General features: G+C 50.1%; 5 protein-coding genes across 5 annotated transcripts; 1 reads left to right on the top strand and 4 right to left on the bottom strand.

Moving 5' to 3' along the window:
* Positions 1 to 7,461: 7,461 nt before the first annotated feature.
* Positions 7,462 to 9,269, bottom strand: PFICI_06820 (uncharacterized protein; the record flags this gene model as incomplete). Its single annotated transcript, XM_007835401.1, has 2 exons — positions 7,462 to 8,665; positions 8,731 to 9,269. The coding sequence occupies 2 exons, from the start codon at positions 9,267 to 9,269 to the stop codon at positions 7,462 to 7,464; spliced, it is 1,743 nt and encodes a 580-aa protein (XP_007833592.1).
* Positions 9,270 to 9,896: 627 nt separating this feature from the next.
* PFICI_06819 (uncharacterized protein) lies at positions 9,897 to 14,295 on the top strand (the record flags this gene model as incomplete). The annotated part of the gene is made up of 3 exons (XM_007835400.1): positions 9,897 to 11,641; positions 11,702 to 13,137; positions 13,193 to 14,295. 3 exons carry the CDS (start codon positions 9,897 to 9,899, stop codon positions 14,293 to 14,295), a joined length of 4,284 nt encoding a protein of 1,427 aa, XP_007833591.1.
* A 426-nt stretch (positions 14,296 to 14,721) lies between these two features.
* Positions 14,722 to 15,574, bottom strand: PFICI_06818 (uncharacterized protein; the record flags this gene model as incomplete). Its single annotated transcript, XM_007835399.1, has 2 exons — positions 14,722 to 15,214; positions 15,297 to 15,574. The coding sequence occupies 2 exons, from the start codon at positions 15,572 to 15,574 to the stop codon at positions 14,722 to 14,724; spliced, it is 771 nt and encodes a 256-aa protein (XP_007833590.1).
* A 381-nt stretch (positions 15,575 to 15,955) lies between these two features.
* On the bottom strand, positions 15,956 to 17,503 carry PFICI_06817 (uncharacterized protein; the record flags this gene model as incomplete). The annotated part of the gene is made up of 4 exons (XM_007835398.1): positions 15,956 to 16,033; positions 16,088 to 16,543; positions 16,888 to 17,255; positions 17,440 to 17,503. The coding sequence occupies 4 exons, from the start codon at positions 17,501 to 17,503 to the stop codon at positions 15,956 to 15,958; spliced, it is 966 nt and encodes a 321-aa protein (XP_007833589.1).
* A 691-nt stretch (positions 17,504 to 18,194) lies between these two features.
* PFICI_06816 (uncharacterized protein) lies at positions 18,195 to 19,370 on the bottom strand (the record flags this gene model as incomplete). Its single annotated transcript, XM_007835397.1, has 2 exons — positions 18,195 to 19,113; positions 19,174 to 19,370. 2 exons carry the CDS (start codon positions 19,368 to 19,370, stop codon positions 18,195 to 18,197), a joined length of 1,116 nt encoding a protein of 371 aa, XP_007833588.1.
* Positions 19,371 to 19,647: the final 277 nt, after the last annotated feature.

Below are 19,647 nucleotides of genomic sequence, written 5' to 3'. Positions count from 1 at the left end.
GGCATTTCTATGTCATATCCCCAAAAACGTGTCCATTACCTTCAATGGAAAAAGCCACTTCACAGTGAAAAGCAAAGCGGTAGCCGACTCAATTGGCACTGTTGGTTCCATACTGTAATCCATTCCAGGCCGTTGATCCTACCTGGGTACCTACACAAGCTACACTATATGCCTTGGAAGTGGCTTGATAAGTCCGAAAACGCAACCCAAAACCCCTCCAACCTTTCCTGATGGAATCTGCTCGGAACGCGAGGCTATACACGCCTAGTTCTCTCGTCGGTTTAGTGGTTGCACATGTTCATCATGACGTGTGGTTCTCGCGTAAAGTGATTGTGAGTGGTAAAATAACTTTTCTTTGCAGCGTGCTGCTGCTGTCCCATGCGAGTGCCGGGAACGAGACGCCATCTTAACCCGGGTCGGGTTAGCGGCTCGTCGGCAGGAACACTCAAGCAACCAGAGAAGCATGGCAATCTGTACGAAGGACCAACTTTTGCATGTTTTTGGCTTGCACAACCCCTCGAGGGTTTGGATGCGAATTAAGATCTCGCGATTGATACCTAACAGGAACACGCTGACACCACTTTCTCGGCCTGGGCCCCCTACTCATGCTCATACATATCATCGTCTTCACACACTCTTAGATAATGATACAGATCATGTTTGCTGCCATGCTATTAAAGAACGAGCCGCGTCAGTCAAAGTGTCAGTGACTTTCGCACGGTTCTGCAGGTCTGTCTGAGAATGGCATAGAATGGGCGGGCGTGAATCGTTGCCCAACTCTTGGATTTCTGCTCCACACGCATTTGTCCTATTTCGAGCTTCGTTTCCGATGGAGCGTTGGCGGACCCTGTCAATGGCCAGTGGTCCGTTTGGAGGTGTAGACTCTCACAGTGTAGAGAACTAGGCCACTTTCAGCCCTTTTAGAGTTGCAGTTGCAATTGCACACTCGACGGCCGCCCCAAACTCTGCGCCATCAACTTGGGCTACCTCACAGTTCAATTGTTCAATATACAGGCAGAGCTTGTTCCTTTGGGCTGCCATGGCTGCTTGCTTCCTAAATGAGCACCGTCTTGACTTCGATGAATCGCGAGCACCAAGATTCTCTTGAACAAAATTGGCGTTGTTGCGCAGAGCAACATTCGGTAGCCCGGATCTTGAATTTTGATAGTTCATGACCAGGCATCCGGGGCATCCTGAAGATCCTCCCCGGCGCCAACAGCACACTGTGTCGATGGACTAGATGATCGGATTGAAATCTGAGACCAGCGGGCGATTTAACACTGACTGACCAGTGTGCTCTTAATCTTCTTCCCTCTTTTCCTCTTCTCTCTAGCCCTGCTCAAGTCTGAAGCCCATCTGTGGCCGGTCTCCCGCCATCTCGTAATCAAAGCTTCCGTTGAAATCAACCTGAGCGTGATCCGAAGCATTGGGATGTTCTGTGGTGCCCCTCCCGGGTGAGACATTCTAATACCCGGTCCCCTAGTCGACGTAGCCGGGCTTCCAGAAGGATCCGTAGGCCTGAAGTTTGCACGCATGAGTCGGCCAGCATTTTACCAGCACAGGTCGTAAATCAGCCTTCCATTTCATCTCCGCTAACCCGCCCTTTACTTCCTACACATCACAGTAGGGGACGAAACGCACAGAGGCCCGTCTAGGTATCGGAGAGATGACTCTGGCATGTTAATGATCGACGATCTACCTACACAATATGGAGCGGAGGACCAATGTATCCTCCCCCCTTCTCCATAGGTAGTTCAGGGGGTGCCCTTTAGGTACTTGAGCCTTGGAGAGCCACATGGAGGCTGATGCTCAGTGAAATGGCCCCTTGCTTTTGGAGGACAGCCCCAGCACAAATTCAATATCAGGCTACGTATTATGCACAATGCGCTTACATAGTACTTCTCAAATTTGCACTTATCTTGAAGAGCACATTGATAACTTCCTAGAAATCATCAATATGTCATAATATGGGTCAGAGATTAGCCGACTTTTGCCTCCTGGAATGATGTTATGATGCCCGCCTTCGCGATCGTCTGTTTGAGACGAGACTCCTTCGGTTTCTCCTCCAGGATGAGGTGTGATTTTGGCGTTCCCGCCACCCTCGGAACCGTCACGGTTGCAACTGGCTGAGTTGCCCAGCACTTGGACCTTTTGCAACCTTGCTCAATAAGTCGCACCTCAAGGTTTTTATCACCATTGCCTTTTTTTTTTATTACTCACCCAAACACTGTTTTTCATAACCCAGCCTTGGTGTATTTCTTGGTCATTGAATCTATCGATCTATCAGATCTCTCACCACGTGCGCAGTAACACCGTACGGTTGCAGGCCTAGATGGATTGCAAAATCCCCGCCCCTGCACACTGCAGTCTACATAGTACATGTCTCGAAGTGCCAGGAATTGATGATAGGGGGCGGAGAGACTGTAAAAATGCCTGATCCCAATACGCGGCAGCTCATCCTTGAGCTGTCTATTCTGGGGTCCTATGCAACTGGCCTGTCTATAATGTCGACATGCCTGTATTTACTACCACCAGATTTGGCTATGGGGTACATATGTAAGTCTTGGTAGCAGCAAGGCAACGCCCGCCGGCCCTCAACCCATTTATTAGCGATTCTCGTATGTTTCGGCACGGGATGCAACAGAACAGTTTTTTTCCTCTCTAACCACCTTGCAGAATCACGGCCGGTTTATCATCATTTGAAATCATCCTTGAATCAGCACGGCTTGATGTGATGTCTTTTCTTTTTCACTTGGCTTGGACGTTATGCTGACAGCCTCTCCACTCTGACCTTTTTTGGGGACGAGGGTTACCCGGGAATTTCATGATCCACCGTTCATGCTGGATGATAGGGATTTGCAACGAACCGGAAACGCACGACCGGCAGCAACCAGATATATCACTCATCAACGCAATCTATCATGCAAATTGATGTCAGGCAGGGACCCATTTGCTTTCCTTTCTAGCTGATAATTTGATATCGTCAGTCATCTACATACACACACAGTTTCCCATCTCCCGTCTGCTCAAGCCGGGCAAGACATCATATTTCCGGAGAACCAAGTTGCGCTCAGGCAATCGATTGGAGCCCCGGAGCTTTTCCAGTTTCTCTTTCTACGAAAGCAGTAGTAGCCAGTCGCCCGGGGCAAGGCTCGCACCTCCCCCTCCCTTGTTCTCGCAACCATGCCCGCGCCAACTGCACATCAGGGAGACACTGCATGCTGATTGATCGAATTCCCGATGCCCATTTTGCAGATTTCGAAAAGCAGCCGACGTCGACCGGACCGGGGTTGGGACGCGCATTTTGCATATTCCCACGGCAGCCCCCTACCAAAAAGAGAAAAGCAAAGCGTGCGAATCCGGCAAATCGGCGTTGGCGAAAGCACTGTTAGCAAGCCTTGCAAGCCACGATTTTTTTTTTCTTCTTGTTCATCAACGACAAGGACAAGACGATCCGATGCCACGCCCAATTGCCCCTCCTCACTTAATCCGAACGACTGCTTTAGCCCCCTTGTGATGTGTGATTGGGGGCCTGTATCTCTCGAGCTATATTACTGCGTAGAATAACCATGTAACTGATCTGCAGGACTCTGATGCCTTTACATCAACACCAAACAACCGAGCAACTCTTGGTAGGATGTCACCAAAAGCGAATTGCCGAATGGCATTGGGTTTCTGCCCTATGCCCCAAGGCAACGTTCTTCTTGATTCCGTGTTGTTGCAATGACATGACGACAGACCCGAGAATGAAAAGGCACAAACCTCCTTCCACCGTGCCCAGGACAAGACCGGGGGATGTATGCATCAGCGGGAACAATGGGCGTCTGTGCCCAAGCGAAACACGTGTGTGTTGGTGTGATAAAGTCGCGTTTTTTGCACGAGGCTGGTCAATCCTGATAATAATAACAAATTCTCGTGGAGCTGCTTTTTCTTCTTGCCTTGAGAAAGCTTTATTGCAAATACGACCGACTATATGAGATCTACAAACTCGAAATTCAGAACAACTAGCCTTCTAGACCCTTGATTGGGCAGGCCTTCTCCAACGTCAAGATTTGGATCCTTGAAAAGGTGGATTTTTGATACCCTTGTTCCCGCCGCAACCGCAGCTGTATGTACTTGTTCAAACGTTATCTCTTCTAGCTACGTACATGTTCTTGCTCCCTTGTCCAGCCCTTCGACCGCCCTATGTAGTATTTGCTTGCCCGCTATTAATAATGGATTTGGGATCGAATAATGTGACCAGTCGAGCCCAGATCAACCACCACGCGGCGCAAGCGTTCCATCCGACGGGGTCTATTCATCCGCAAACCCTTGACCCGTCGTTGCGTTGTTGATAGTTCTTTGACAGTTTGAAACAGCATTAAACCACGCGTCGCAGGTTTTTTGGCGGGCTCTTTCTATATGCAGAACCAACGTCACATTCAAGACTTCTCTTGTTGATGTCAATATATACGTCGCGCTCAGCCTTGATATGACAAAATTCGACCCTTATTGTCAACAACGGGACATGATGTTTGTGTCAAGTACCGCGTTTGATGTTACCTTGATCATACCACACAGCAGCGCAAAATCGTATATTCGGCGATCATGTCGGCATCAATTAGGCGTTACTAGGGTATTCAGTCACGTTTTGCAATGGCACACAATAACAGCATTTACGAACTCTTAATTGCAAGCAATACTTTGGCATCCACCTTACTTGCTGAAGTATACAAAAGCCAACAAGATTTGAGCCGACAAGCTCTACATCTACAGATCTGCAGGGACTGCTCAAGAACCCATTTTTGGCTTCGGGGTCTTGATCAAAATCATGGCTTTTGCCTCTCGGCGGCTATTGATACAATTTAGATCCGCTCAAATGCCCCAACCGCAGCAAAGTACACTGATAATGCACTGATAAGGTGGTAAATGCGTATATTGCCACTCAACACGACACGAAGCTCGACACCTACATATAGCAAGAAGCAGCCAGCAGCAGCTCCAAGGTACCTGACATATACAGTACAGTAGACGGAGTAAATACCCCACATTCGTAATAGCAGGGGATTAAGGCAGGAGGGATTCTGCCCATCTAGCAGTAGTGGGATGTCGTGCTTCTCTGCTTACACAGTAGCAAGGAGGAGTGTGTCGTGTGTGCAGTGTCGGACTTTATAGTGGCTCCCCTTGCATTCTCGAACCTAGTCCCTACGCCTTACACGAAAGCACCGCCACGAGCATGCATACATACATCATCATACTAGCAACATTTCGTACTCCATCGATCCGGATTGCGTCCAAAAATCTCACCATGTATGTGTATGTGTACGTGTATGTGTGCGTGTATGTGCACCCGCAGAAATCAAGTATGGTTTCGTCACTTGGATTTTTTTTTTGTTCTTCCCGGCAAAGAGACATCCTTCTTTCGTAATGGCTTCCGCTTCCGGTGACAGACACAGACGATCATGCAAATACAGACTTTGCTCCGTGTGCAAACGGACATTGAAATTGCACAGACAATAATACCGAGCTGGCGGACCTCCACGCCCGAGCGAGCGAGCGGGGGGTCGCAGTCGCATTTTCGCCATCCGGTTTGGCGAAAGGGCAAAAGATTTCCTGGGATCGCGTTCCCAGCCAGTAAGCAAGCAGGGCCGAGACCCCAATACACTTGCTCAACGCGCCCCCGATTGATGTTTCAGGGTCCATTGTTGAGGGGTGAGGGGGCAGAATCCCAAAAGACGCGTTCCGAGAAGGTGGAAGTCGGAATTGGGCGAAAGCGGGCAGTCTTTTGTCTTCGTCATGTCTGTTAGTGGGAACACCTAATCGCGGGGTGCGAAATAGTATGTAGGAGAAAGGCTGGAAGTAGGCCTTTTTCTCTTTCGAATCCTTCCTGCACCAGGTCACTCTGATCCGGTTTTTTCTTGTCAAGGTCTACAGTTGGAAGAAAGTTTAAATAGAACGAACCACTTAACGCGTGAGAAGTCGAGTTTCGACACGCCATTGTGAGAGCTGACTGGCCGGATATGGTCTAGGCGGGTTGCTCGAGGCGAGCTGCAAAGGAATTACGTCTTTCCTGATCTGCTACCGTACTTCAACCCCCCCAGCCACACCAACCGAGTCGCCGAACAGGGCTGCCTCTCATCTCCGGGCTTTTGCTTGCTGGGCGCCAAACAGGAGCCCTATGAGAATTGTGAATGCCATGCCATTCTAGTAATGCAATAGTTCCAGCCCATTATTTTAACGTGGTATAGATCACAAGAGCTGAATGCAAGATGGCAATTCGTGCCCGCTGTGCGCTGGCATGATTTATTGCCCACCACACCTACATAGGACGAAACGACGATTACTAGCTAGGTAACCTGGACGAGCTGGAAAGAAGAGCTGGGTTTGAGAATCAGGTTCGAAAAGGGTCCCTCATTCCCACCTACATAGGTACCGACCAACAACAACGGATCTACTGGCCAGCCGTACACGAACTGCCAACGCCACCGCGGCCGAGGAAGTAACCCACATTGTAAGCAGAAGGATTCCGATGGGTCATTGTTATGTACAGTATTTCGATCTGTCGCTTGTCATATGGCGGGATCTATCATGTTCGCATGTTTCGAGTCCTACACTGTACAGTACCAAACAAAATCCATCTGCCAAGACAAAAGATCGCCTGTCAAATTTCCCGCGCGCTTGTTTTTTTTTTTTTTTTTTTTGCTTTCTCTCTCTGTAGGATCCGAGAAGACCTCTTGATAGCGAACCATGGGAATCTCGCTTGAGCAGTGTTGATGCAACCCCCTTTTTTGCTTTTATAGAACTACAGGACTCATTGGCCAATGGAGACCGATACCAAATTTTAGGTTCAGCAAGTTCTTTTTGTTGTATTTATTTTTTTCGATCATCGAGCAGATACGAGGGGTTTGAAGTGCCCACGACAGATCTTTTGCTTGCTTCTTGTGCATGACGGACGTGCAAAACGTGCAGACGTTCCAGCGAGGCGTATGCTGTACCCAGCTGGTTGGGAACGGGACCAATGGTAATGCCTGCCAGGTGGTTGACGAGGCTTCGTATCCTTACTTGACTTCATCAATATGAGATACACTGACATAGGACAAGCCTGTGAGGCTCCGCATTAGATTTCAACATGCCATATAAACCTATGGGGTGAGTATCGTGGTGGCGTCTACCTCGATAGCCGCCAGTTGAAGGGGGTTAAAAAAACGTTGATGGTGCCACTGCTTTGTTATGGCAATTACCGTGAAAAGTTTTCTATATGCAGCTGCTGTGGTCATCAATCAAAGTCAGAGTTTGAGAAAGTATGTCGTGGAATCAAATGCTTCTATATTTCATCATGTTACAGAGCTTGAAAGTTTCGTTTCAGGTTTGTCAGCTTAAGTTAACGCCCATTATGAGACATACTTCTATTTTTACCCTGCTACGTGCTCCCGTCGTCGTTTCTTTGTCCTGGAGAGAGATAATCGCGATGAAACTTGGAACTCATGGTTTACTCGGAAGAGGTCCGAAGGTGACAGCCTCCGGGTACGCCTTGACAGAACCTATCATGTCGCTTAATCCATACGTTGACTTGTTGGTTGCCTTGTCTTCGTGCTCAAAGAAATGACGTTGTAGACCTGCTTTACTAGGGTCCCAGAAATTGTGCACGAATATCACCTCATCGGGCTCCTCGAGGCGGTGGACGATGTCTTCGTACTTGGCAAAACCGGGAGGCCGTTCGTGACCCCATGCTCCTTTGGTGGTGAGTCGCTGAAAGGGAGGAAGCCTTCGTGCGCCAACAACGTCTCTACGGTCTTCGCCCATCCAGATCTCTCCCGTATTGGGAGCGGAAGATACGTAGCAAGCCACGAACGGAAGAAGGCTACTCAAGCGCTGTGTCCAGCGATCACTAGACTTTTTGTGCTTGGTTATTCCGACTGGATAAAGTGATCCAAGAATTCCTGCCTCATGTGGCCAACCTGTCGGCCTAGCTGCCTCATGCCATGTCTTTCTGCTCAGGCTTGCACCTATTCCGACTTCCAATTCGTAATGCGGGAGTGCTACTTCTCCATTGGCGGTTTCCAGATCGAGTACCGTCTGTGGCGCGTAGTTCTTTGTAAAATCTGGAATTCCAAGATGCTTAAAGTCATGGTCAGTGAGCATTGGGTAAGTTGCACCAGTGTCCAGCATCATGCGGAAAGTGGCAGAACGCAGCTCGTCTGCATACGGACGGGACTTTTTATATGTTGATGACTTTCCCCATTTTACCGGCCCTCGGAGCACTTTCTTCTCATCGACAATGAATCTCATATTTATCGCCCAGGCGCCAACATTGAAATTCGATTTGGGAAGTCCTGTCATTGGGTTTTTCTCCTGTTGAAGACAGAACCCCTTCTTGGCGATTGCCCTGCGCTCAGATCCTGTTAGTGGTGGTTCCCACCAAAGACAGCCAGCACCCAGTTCTTCATAGTATCGGTCTAGCCTCTCCATTCTGTCAACCACGAAAGCCTGATATGAAGTGCAGGTGTCGACAATCTTGCCGGCGTACAACAGAGTGTAGTTTTCCGAACACTGTATACGGCCTGATTCGTATCCTTCTATGGCGGCCTCGATGTTTTCCCTCTGATTTTGGTATTCAGGCTCCTGTAACGCGTAACGTAGTGTATTTAATCTCTTGGGTGCTTCAGTTGCCGCCTGAAGCTCATCACTATGGTGGTTTGAGTCAGAATGAAAGAGGATCAATGACGGAAGGACTTGTCTGAATAGACTTACAAAGGCAAGTGGCTGTTTGGATCCGCTTCCATAGAGTCCTTCTCTTCAATCATCTCTTCGAGGAGTTGCTGCTGAGCATCGGTACTATCAGGCTCACATCGCGTCGTCCATTCGACTATAAACTTTTGTTGCAAGATTTCACGATCTTTGTACTCAATCTTGCTCAAATTATCGCCCAGTGGAGCGCCGATTACCAGTGTCTCCCACGGCTTCTCGTCACTTTCAGCCGTGGTTTGTATCTCTTCGAATTCTACAGCTTTCGACTCCTCTGGCTGAGTTGGCTCTGTGGTCTGAGTCTCATTCTGTGTTTTACGGGGGTCTCGAAATACGGGTTCTCCGACGATTGGTGTAAGAATTGGACGTTCCTTGTCTCTAGAGCCAGATTCACTATCATAAAGGCGTTCGAGATATTCAACCCTGGTTTGTCTTCTCATCTGTTCTCTTGTGTCGGATTGCCCATTTGACGTCGACCCCTGACGCCGCTGTATGCGTGCGCTTCGTCTTGGCCCCATAGGTTGATCTTCTAGAGGACTAGACATTTTGACCTTGATCCCTCCGTCGATAAATAATGGGTTGAATCATTGGAAATTCGTCCTTGTCGAATGGTCGCAATGCCACCCTGGCTTACTGGATGTGAAAACTGTCAGTATACCTATTCATTCAGGTCTGGATTCTGAACAAAGACGACCGGAAGCAGATATTGCAGAACACCTGTCTCACTCATTGTCCCATTCCTCATGCGAGAGACTCTGGTCTCAGAAAAGAACCGCCGCATTCTTTGTTTTGGTGAGATTTACGTTCTGGGCGCAAAATACCCAAGGGATGGCTCTGGAATGTGCTCATTTCCTTCCCTGGCAACCCTGAGAAATCCTGGGCAAGCTCGTGGGAGATGCGCCTTGTTCAAAACATATTGTCGCATTGGGACTTTCGCAAACGTCTTCCCTCCTTCTAAAATTCTTTTCTTCTCCTTCAGAAGACTGCCCAATTAGCCCAGTCGCGCGACTCCCTCGCGCATCCACCTAGCATTCATTTCGAGTGGGCGCGCACGCAGAAGATATCGAATGACATCTGGCTGCCGCCAACGCGCAAGATACTTTTGGAGCTCGAATATCCATCTAGGCCTTGAGAAGTAGGAAAACCCCAGTATTCTGGGCGGGTTGGCCACCATGGCAGCAACAAGACGTACCCCGGCCCAGGTGCAAGCTCAACTCCCGGTTGCTGTTTTTCGCCTTCGCCAGGAAAATGACTACAACGCAGCCACATGGCCGACGGCGGTCGCGGGCTACGAAGATCTTTTGGCAGATGCCGACTTCTATCGGAAAGAAGAAGACCCAATCTTTGATACCGCCCTGACGGACATATTCAATGAAGCCAAGATGCTGCTCGAGGTGCACGAACGGTACTGTGCCCGGGTCAAGGGACCCTATCGCTTCACCACCATGCGGACGCCAAGGTTGACATTTCCAACGCGCATGGCGCCGTATACTCGAGACTTGCCTGACCCGTGCTGCGATGAAAAACCAAGGCCGCCGCCAACGTACACCTCCTTGGTTCCCCGGCCAGACCAGGTCATGGACCCACCGTTCCAGCCTCAACTCATGTCGTTCAAGAGAGGACTGGATTGGAAGTACTTCTTCAAACGAAAGGAGGCCCAGGAAATGTACGGAGACTATAGAAATTTCAGCGTGCACGCGGACTTGTGGGCAAAAGAACCCAATACCAAGGAAAAGCGCTGGAGGGAGACCCATCCGTGGCTGCAGAGGAACGGTAACTCGAAGGGTATCAACCTTGCGCAATTTGAAAACAAGATATACGAGCGCCTGATGCAACAAAGCATACCGGCCAATCTCAAGTTCGGACATGACATCCAGGCTTTGCCCTTGCAGGACGATAAGAGGTTCGCCGTTGAGCGCGGCCTGAGGCGCGTACTGATCCAAAAGGTCCTGGCAATCATGGACAATAGCGAGAACAGGGAGATTGGTAGCGCATGGAGGCGCGTAGTTCTCCCCAAGAAGCCTGAGAAGTTCAAGGACATTCACTTTAGCGCCATGGCCTTGCCTCGCCGGGAGAAGTGGAACGACGACACCCACACGTTCGACGTGGACCGGCACAAGGAGTATGAGCCATCGCCTTGGGTCTACTGGTACAACCAGTGGCGCGAGCAAGCCGACTACCTCTCGGCCTGGAGCCGCAAGCAGTATCAGAAACGCTACTGGAAAGACTTCAAGCGCATCCATTTGCCCGTCAACTACCGCGGCCCGTACACGTTTGACGACAAGAACGTCTGGGACAAGCATTGGCTGGCCGTAGGCAAGAAGCTGGTTGCGCTCAAGGCGGTGCTGGAAAAACTGGAGCAGACCAACAGCCGTCAGATGCTGACGTGGTGCCTTGCAGACATGAGGGCAGGTGAAGCAGGAGAACCCCTCTCAGACGAAGTTATCCCCCGACCCAATATTGACTTGGTGACCGGAAGAGACGACAAATTCCAACTTGTGGATGATACAGACATATCATGGCTCAAGATATTTTGCTTGCCGCCCACCAGCAAAGCTCTCTGTGGCCTATCCGTTACCCAGCCCGAGGACCCCCTCATCATCATTCTGGATAATCGCTTGCAAGCCCTGATGACGGACGTTCACAACAATCCCTTCTGGGTAGCTGATCACAGGAAGGGCGATGAGAGGCCTACCTACAGGCCTAGACAGATTGCTCTGGAACATCTGCTACCTATGATCAATCTTGGAGGTAAGGAAGTTGCCAGTCGTCAGTGGGAAAAGGATCTTGTCACCGTGTTTCATACGCCTCCGAAATTTGAGCTCAACGGGGCACCATTACCAAATGCCTTGTACCAGTTCAGTCTCAAGGAGCTAAAGGTGTATTGTTCACAATTGGCAGAGATGGGCCGCATTTCGTAAGTTGGGATATTCCTTGATTCATCTGCTGCGGCGTCTGTGGCTGACATTCTAAATAGTTATAAGCGTCCGGAAAACCCTGTTGGGTTCAAAGACGGCCAGTGGTGGTCAGGCAAGGGCATGCTCTACGGCTATCCGGACCCCAACTTTGCGTCGGCCGGCGGTTTCATTGTCTCAGTGCCGCCCGGTGTAGACGCGCACGACAACTTCAACGTCGAATCAAGTTCGGACAGCGAAGGCAATCCATTGAGGTACGCAGAGGAGCGCATACGCTGGCGCCACAGAGACCAGGCTGCGGTCGATGCCGCAAACGCCAAGAATAGTGAGGAGTATGCAAACGTTATGATGGCACGCAATCGGGCAGCCATACACACCGACCAGCTCCCGTACCAAACGTGGAGAAACCGCTACATCGTCGAGAGATTTTGGAAGCAGGGCCCAGAATTTCCAGCAACCAGCGTACAAGCCCGACGCGATTGTCCATCATGGGAAGATCTTTGCGACTACAAGACCGTCGTAAACCGGGATACGGGCTACTCGACCAAGACGACCCAGTTCTTGCGTAACCTGGCCTACCGCATGGGTCGTACCCTTAGGTCGTATCGTGACTTGGTCAAGAGAACCTCAAGACAGTCAGCCCTGAAGCGCACACATTGTAACACTGCCCTCAGGGAATGGAAGAAGCACGTTGAGAAGCTATGGCTCGACCCTGCGGCGGCCAACGGAGCCTTTATTCCCATAAAACTGGCCTCGGCCAATACCGTGATTGCGAAGGCAGACGAGCAACACCCGGCAGCGGGTAGCAAGAACGCCACGGAGATTTTTGAAGTCATCCGTGGAGGTATCATTGAAGACATGGTCCAGGACCGTGTCATGCTGTACCCCAGTCGGCGGACCGTCTTTACGGATAAACACTCACAAATGTTTGAGTTCTTTGAGAGAGCCAACATTTGGAGCTTTGGAAAGGAGGAAGTTCGAGAGCGCCACGCTCCGTACCGACGGAAGCGGTACTTCGACATGCAACGGTGGCCGGTGAGCAAGCAGACCAAGGAGACAACCAGAACGACCATTATCGAGCGTCGTGATGAGGATCCAAGTATACAGCCCGTGGCATCCTTTTTCAAGTACGGCATCAAGGTTGGGCCGACGGAAATGGTTCCCGCAAACAGTGATGTCGTGTCGCGGTTGGTTGGACTGATATCCGACCCAGACAAATCGAATGTTGCTGGCCAACTCGTACGATACCTATCGAAGGAGATTGTCAAGATTGTTGAGACCACCGACAACTTTGGACCAGGCTGGCAGATCTACGTTGCGCCTCCTGGAACCAGTGTGCAACCTTCGAGCAAGACCATTAGTGGTGGCGCTGTAATGCCAGGCGCAGCATTCAAGCCAATCGCCCGAATCAAGCAGCAATTCATACCCGGACCTGCAGTGTTCCCCATGGGAGATACTTTGTTGCAGCAGGTCAAGATCAGTCAGGAACTTGAGAAGAGTGAGTCTTTACTGCTAAGTTTGCTCCTTATGTTACGACTAACCATGAGAAACAGTTCTGGATCCAACGTATCAGAGGAGCAACCGTCTTGGTGATATCATTGGCCACATGGCAGATTGGATCACTCCTCCTCCCAAGCGCGTATCTCTCTTGCCAGACATGGACCTGACCAAGACTCCATCCTCTGTGGGCCTGGACTTGAAGCGCAAGGTCCCCACCGCCTTTATGGCCTCGGATGGGCGTGTGCCTAAGAGGCAGATCATCCATGGAGGCACTATAGCACGAGGAGCCATCACCGCCGGCGACAGTGGCGATAGTGAGAGCGACGCAGATGACGTAGAATGGGAAGATGCCGACAACATTCTTCCGTCTCACCTGCGCAGCGATGGTAACGAGATTGTCCGGACGTCCAGGAAGAAGAATGGCACGTGGAGAATTAGACTCGTGCCCGATCTCGAGGATGTCATGAGATTAGACGTCTGGGGCAGGATGGCGCGCGGTGCAAAGATGACCACGGGGAATTTTTACATCACTGGAAAAACATCAGCGCTCGGGGGAGGAGCCTCACGGCCGGTCACAAAGCCTCTGAGCGCCGCGGCCCAGGCTCGCCTCGACGCCGCTAGGGCCGACTTCAACGCCATCTTCCCCCGAGGCTACGCCATGCTGCCGACGAGCGGCAACAGACTGCTCTGTGCCCTCTACGCCATCATTGGTAGTATACAGGCGCAATACCCAGCCGAGACGGCGCCGACCATTGCGGAATTGTACGACCACTTCCAGCACCCGCGAGACAGCATGATCCAGACACAGCGGACCATCACGGGCCTGACCAACATGAACGAGCTGGGCAGCGACCAGGCCGCCTCGACGCTGCTCGACTGGGCCCTCGCGCGCGGCCGCGTCTACCAGCTCGGTGTCTACGCGCCCGCCACCTCCATGTCGCACGTGCTGCTGGGCATCCCGGCGAGTCACGGCACCCCCACCGGCACCGTCTGGATTCAGAACAATGCCCAACAGGCCGGTATCGACGCCCTTATCGCGGCAGAGAATGCTGTCATTGCCAAGAAGAAAGGAGCGTCATTGACGATTGCCGAAATTCAAGCGGTCTGGGGCTCTGCTGGTTCCAGCAACCACTACTCTGCACTGAGGCCGAATTAATCAAGCTTACAGTACTAGAGGTTGGGGAGATTTTGTAACACTAGAGTGGCTTTGATCTTGGATTAAATTGTACGAGATAGCGTGCAGCATCCTCACGGGACATTTAGCACTCGTATCGTGGCAAAGATTTATGTATGCAGACTTTTTGGCATCACGAGCTTAGGGGTATTGCGCATTCACATTGCAGTTCCCTTTGCATCAAAACAGATATTCATCCTTCTTTTCTTTGTCAGCCGTTTTGGAGATAGTCTTGGATAGTCATACTTAATTGAAAACGTTCAAAAACATAGAACACGTCGATGATGAAAATGGCTTGCTAATCTCTGCTCTCATTGTCTAAGCAGGCCATCTATATGGATACTTCACTAGATATGTTATATTGTACACAGTCAAGACAATGATGGCCTGAATAACTAGACCCCTCTTTCAGTGCTGTACGAGCAAAGCGGTTGTGCTCATTGCTTCATCCAACGGGCCAACTCTCCAACCAGCAATCGTGTACATGACCATGACGAGCACTTCTTCTACCACAGCCATGCCGACATAGACACCTGTCGGACCTCGAACGATGCTGAATGTCGAATCATGTACAAAGACGACCAACAGTGAGAAGATGATGCGTATGAGGATCAGAGGTAGTGCAGCCGCAACGATAAAGACAATGTTGCGCTCCGCAGCTGGTATAGATTGGTGGTGACTCAGGTTCGTCCATGCTGTAGCCTCAAAGCCGGCGCATACAATGAATCCGAGGAGGTAGAGAAGAATAGCGACTCTGCTTATCGTGCTGGGATCTGTAGTGTTTTGCGTCGTGACGCCGCCAACAATGCTGAGGATAAAGCCAGCGGTAAAAACCAATTGAGCAAGTCGGAACTGTTTGGAACGGGCACGAGTATTAGAAAGGGCTTGGGTCCAACGAAACCTGCATTGGTTTTGATGTTAGGTGGCTCTACTTTGGAAAATCGAATGTTTGGATACAGAATTCTCAAGGCCAGATTACTTACAACCTAGATATAAGCCCTAAAGTGGCAAACAACATTGGCGATATACCAATAGAATCAAGCGTGAAGACAGCCGTGTAAAGACCGACAGAAGGACTGCTGTAGGTAACAAGGTTGCACACGGCGCCAATGACACGGATAATGCCAAGCATTATGATGTAAATCCAGCCAGAGGAGCGTTCGAAGCCATGGCGTTTACACACCGAAACTGCCGCAAGCGTCAGAGGAAGGTATATTACCAGCTCCGCAATGGAAACATAGGCTCTTCCGTCGAGAGGCATTTTGATGGAAGTAAAGACGAGTATAAAGGTATAGAAGGAGAAGAGTCGACCGATGAATTGGAAAAGCTTAGCAATCCTCTGCGATATGAATTATTCAATTAATCGGCTTATCCAGGAAAACAACCAGGAGAAATGCCGTTTTGCTCAAGTCTTCTTCTTATATGAGTTGACATGATACGCCCAATGTGATGGTCTATAATTCCGGCCCTTTCCTAATACGGAAAGTTATTCGAAAATAAGTACCAATGTACCTTACCCTTAGGCACGAGTAAGGAGGGTGGGGATAGGAGATGGACCGAGTTGTGGCGCAGATTTCACGAGAAGAAGAAAGCGGCATGTTTTTTACAATAGATGCCTAAAGAATCACGAGAAAAATTAAGATTATGTGATAAATCCCTGTAGCTTATCGAAAGATTGTTCTATTCGCATTGTCTTCAAAATACGTGACATAAAAGGAGCCTAAAAGGTGGGTTAGATATTCCGAGTGATTGCTTGTACAAAAGATTTTCATACCAATCTTGAGGGCCTGAAGGCCTCTCTAGCATTTCGATCACCTCTGTTGCCGGAAGCACATTCCATCTTTGTATCAGTTCCGTAATATGCGTGCGAAGAGATGAACGCTGTGAGGACGAGCAGGATTCCGAGTTTGCGAGAAAGGCCATTGGCCATAGCAAGCGACGTGCCATTAAAGCCAAGCCCACCTCTTCCCTTGAGCATCCCAACAGAACTGGCATAACGGCCAAGATCTCGGAGGCAATCTCTTGTATTGTTTTTCTGCACAAATGGCGCACCGTAGTCATCTGATCGAGGATTTGGCCCTCCGAGTATGAGTTTTCGAATAGTACTCGTGTTATCCGGGAATACAGGCTTTGGTTGAGGAAAAGTCGCATCATATGTATTCCGAATCGTGACTTGAGAGCAAGCATATATTCCGGCCACGATGTTGTATTGTGAGGCAACGGCTTGAGCCTACTGCATGTAATGTAGGTATCGAGCTCAACTGCCTGTTGTATGAGCACCATGTGTCTGTCTATTCCTGCAACCGTCTGTAAAGCTGTCTGGTAGGCAATGAGGCGGTCAAGCAGCCTTTCTGGTGCCGGCCCAATGACCACATCTGTTTTCTTTTGTTTCATCACAGCCTCTCTCTGGGACATGCTTGGCTCTGTCGCCAGTAAGCAGGCAGCACATATTTGTTGCGCGGCCAATTTATCAAGCTCTCGACTGTATCCCGAATACTGTGGAAGTTGTCTCCGCCGCATAGAGATCAGGGTCCGGATGCCTTTTGTATGAGTCAACCAAGCAGCACAGCTCACTGAACCTTGCACACTGAAAGCTTCCGAGAGGGCTAGGAGTAGGACTGCAAGGAGAGTATCATCCTGAATTGCAGACCCGGAGTACATGAGCGAGTGGTTTGTGTGTGAGAGAGCGATCCCATATTTCGAGGCGGTGGCCCATTTGAGAACTGGCGAGTAAGAAGACGGAGCGACGAAAATCGATAGATATGCCAAAGAAGCAGCCTTGAGGGCATCGGATCTTAATTCTGAGAGCTCGTTGGAAGGAGACAGTAGAATCGCAGAGAAGCTAGATATCGGTACATATGATTTAAGGAAGAATGCAGTTGCGATATGTTCGATGTCTTGTGAGGGAGCAGCCTGAATGGCCAAATTGAAACTGAACTCCCCTTTTATTTTGACGTCATGATTAGTATTTCTGGTCCTGGGAAGATCCGCAAAGGAGCTATAGCGATTGATCTGAGCTTTATTCACGACGCTTTGAGTCTCGTCCTTGACACGCAATTCTGCCAGGTCAGGGTATCCGGGACACTTGCGAAACTTGCGTGCACATTGCGAACAGCCTGGTTTTACCTTGTCGCACTAATTCCGAGATTTTAGAGTCAGCCAGCCGTTGGTCAGTTGTGGTTGTGACCATGTTTGCTCACCTCTCGTGTTGATCTGAAAGGCAGAAAAGTGAGAGGGCAAAATGCTCACCTTAGCACGCCTCAAGCGGCATGCGTGACATGAGGTTGATGGACCTTTAGAGGCCCTCATCATCTCTTATCTCCGAGACTTGAGACTCGCCAAGTGGGGGCGGGATGATTAAATCTTACTACCATGTATTTAAAAAAAAATAAAAATAAAAAAAATAAAGGTGAATGCAAGGGAAACGTGACAAAGTTAGAGATACAAGAAATAGATTAGAAGGAGGCGACAGGCATACAAGCTCTATGCGCGCCATTTCCTGCTTTGACAAGTTTTTATGCGCGGTGCATCACGTGATTTATGCATTGCCTATTTATGTATATAGGTATTAAATTTCGTGTCTCAATCGATCGAGACGCCTGTAACATAAGGTGCTTCGATGTTGAGTGACTTATTATGCAGATAAATTAGCTGGATCATCTCGCAGTCATGACGCTGATAATGCTCTGGTGTCCATGATGAATAACGATTGCATGGCTGGGCACTATAAATGATCGCATAGTGGTACGATATCCAAGTCCCGTCGACATTAGTCTTACACACAATAAAAACAGGGCAAATGAAATATTTCTTTTCAATAGCTTAATTGCACTTGGAAAAGAAGAAACCGCTCGTCAATCATATACATGAATACTTAGTCTCTACACCATTTTGATTACAAGACTACCAATACCGCCTTTACCCGTATATACCTGTTCGCATTCCTTTCTTAGAGCGTCGAGATCACTTAAAGGCACAACCCTCATGACACATCTGACTTTCTTCTGGGCAATCACGTCGGCAGTCTTTTTCACAATCTCCGGCTTCTCTAGACTACCGGAAACTTGGTCCAGCACAACATTAGTACCCCGGAGCATCCAGTAGTGATACCACAGATTCACCAGGTCGGCCGCCCAGCCCAACCAAAACGGCAACGATGGAAAATTCAGCTTCAGGATCCGCGATGGGAACATGCTGGCAACGGACACAATGACACCGGTATCAGGCCTAAGGAGCGGTACGAGGGTCGTGAGCGCGGTGAATTGCGTATTATAGGCAAAATCAACGGAACCCGCGGGTACGACGTCGGTCAGGCGCGGCGTCGCCGTGTAGTCGACCACCTGGTCCACGATGCCGGACCCGAGGCGCTCCTCGACGAGGGGCACCTTGGCCGTCGACGCCGTCGTGACGATGCGCCCGGCCCCGTACACGTTGCGCAGCAGCTGCAGGGCGACGTGACCCGTGGCGCTCAGCGCGCCCGGGACCAAGACCGTGGCCCCCTCGAGGGACCGGCCGCTACGCTCGGACAGGAGCGCCGCGCCGAGCTCGAGGGACTCGACCGCCGTGAGGGTGTTGCCCAGCAAGCCCGCGGCCTCCTCGAACGAGACGCCTGGGGGTTTGGGCAGGAGATAGCGTTCGCGCCCGATGCAGTACTCGGAACAGAAGCCCGGAGGCGGGGAGAGGGTCATGGGCTGGCTCATGGCGCCGCCGTACACGGCGTCGCCGGGTTGAAACTTGGTGACGGCAGACCCAACAGCGACCACAACACCGGCGCCTCCGACGCCTAGCTTGATGGGATACCTGTTTCAAATTGTGAGTAGATGGGGTTTGACACATTGGTTGAAATTGATCATATCTTACTTGTTCTTGAGCAAGAAATTCAAGCTCCCGGCAGCAACCAGTGAGTCGCCCGTCATGAAACCTGCCGCGTGGACTTTGATGAGAATCTCATCCGGTTTCTGGATCACAGGCACTGGCAGATTGACAACATCGTAATCCTTGGGCTTGCACGGCGTGGGCGCTATAAGTGAGCGCATGGTGGTGGGAAGTTGAGCCATTGTCGACAATAGTCTTGGATGCGACAATGCAGGTAGAGTAAATTGCTAGAATGATTTATGGCCCCCAAAAGTGCTGGGCGCAATACTCGTCATCAAGACGTGAATAAGGAATGGCTACGCCTACATATATACCTAAATCCACCAGACACTGAATAAATTAATGGTATCCCGGGGTGGGAATGCAGTCATTCATGGGCTTTATTGTGCTAGGTAGCACCTATCGCGCGTCCCTTTTGCAAGACGGATGAATATCGGAGAGTTTAGAATCCTAGATTCG

Source organism: Pestalotiopsis fici (assembly GCF_000516985.1).
Source record: "Pestalotiopsis fici W106-1 unplaced genomic scaffold PFICI_Scf_4, whole genome shotgun sequence".
In the NCBI taxonomy this organism is placed as follows: domain Eukaryota; kingdom Fungi; phylum Ascomycota; class Sordariomycetes; order Amphisphaeriales; family Sporocadaceae; genus Pestalotiopsis; species Pestalotiopsis fici.
The sequence above is the reverse complement of the archived record's forward strand: the minus strand, read 5'-3'. Positions and strand labels throughout refer to the sequence as shown.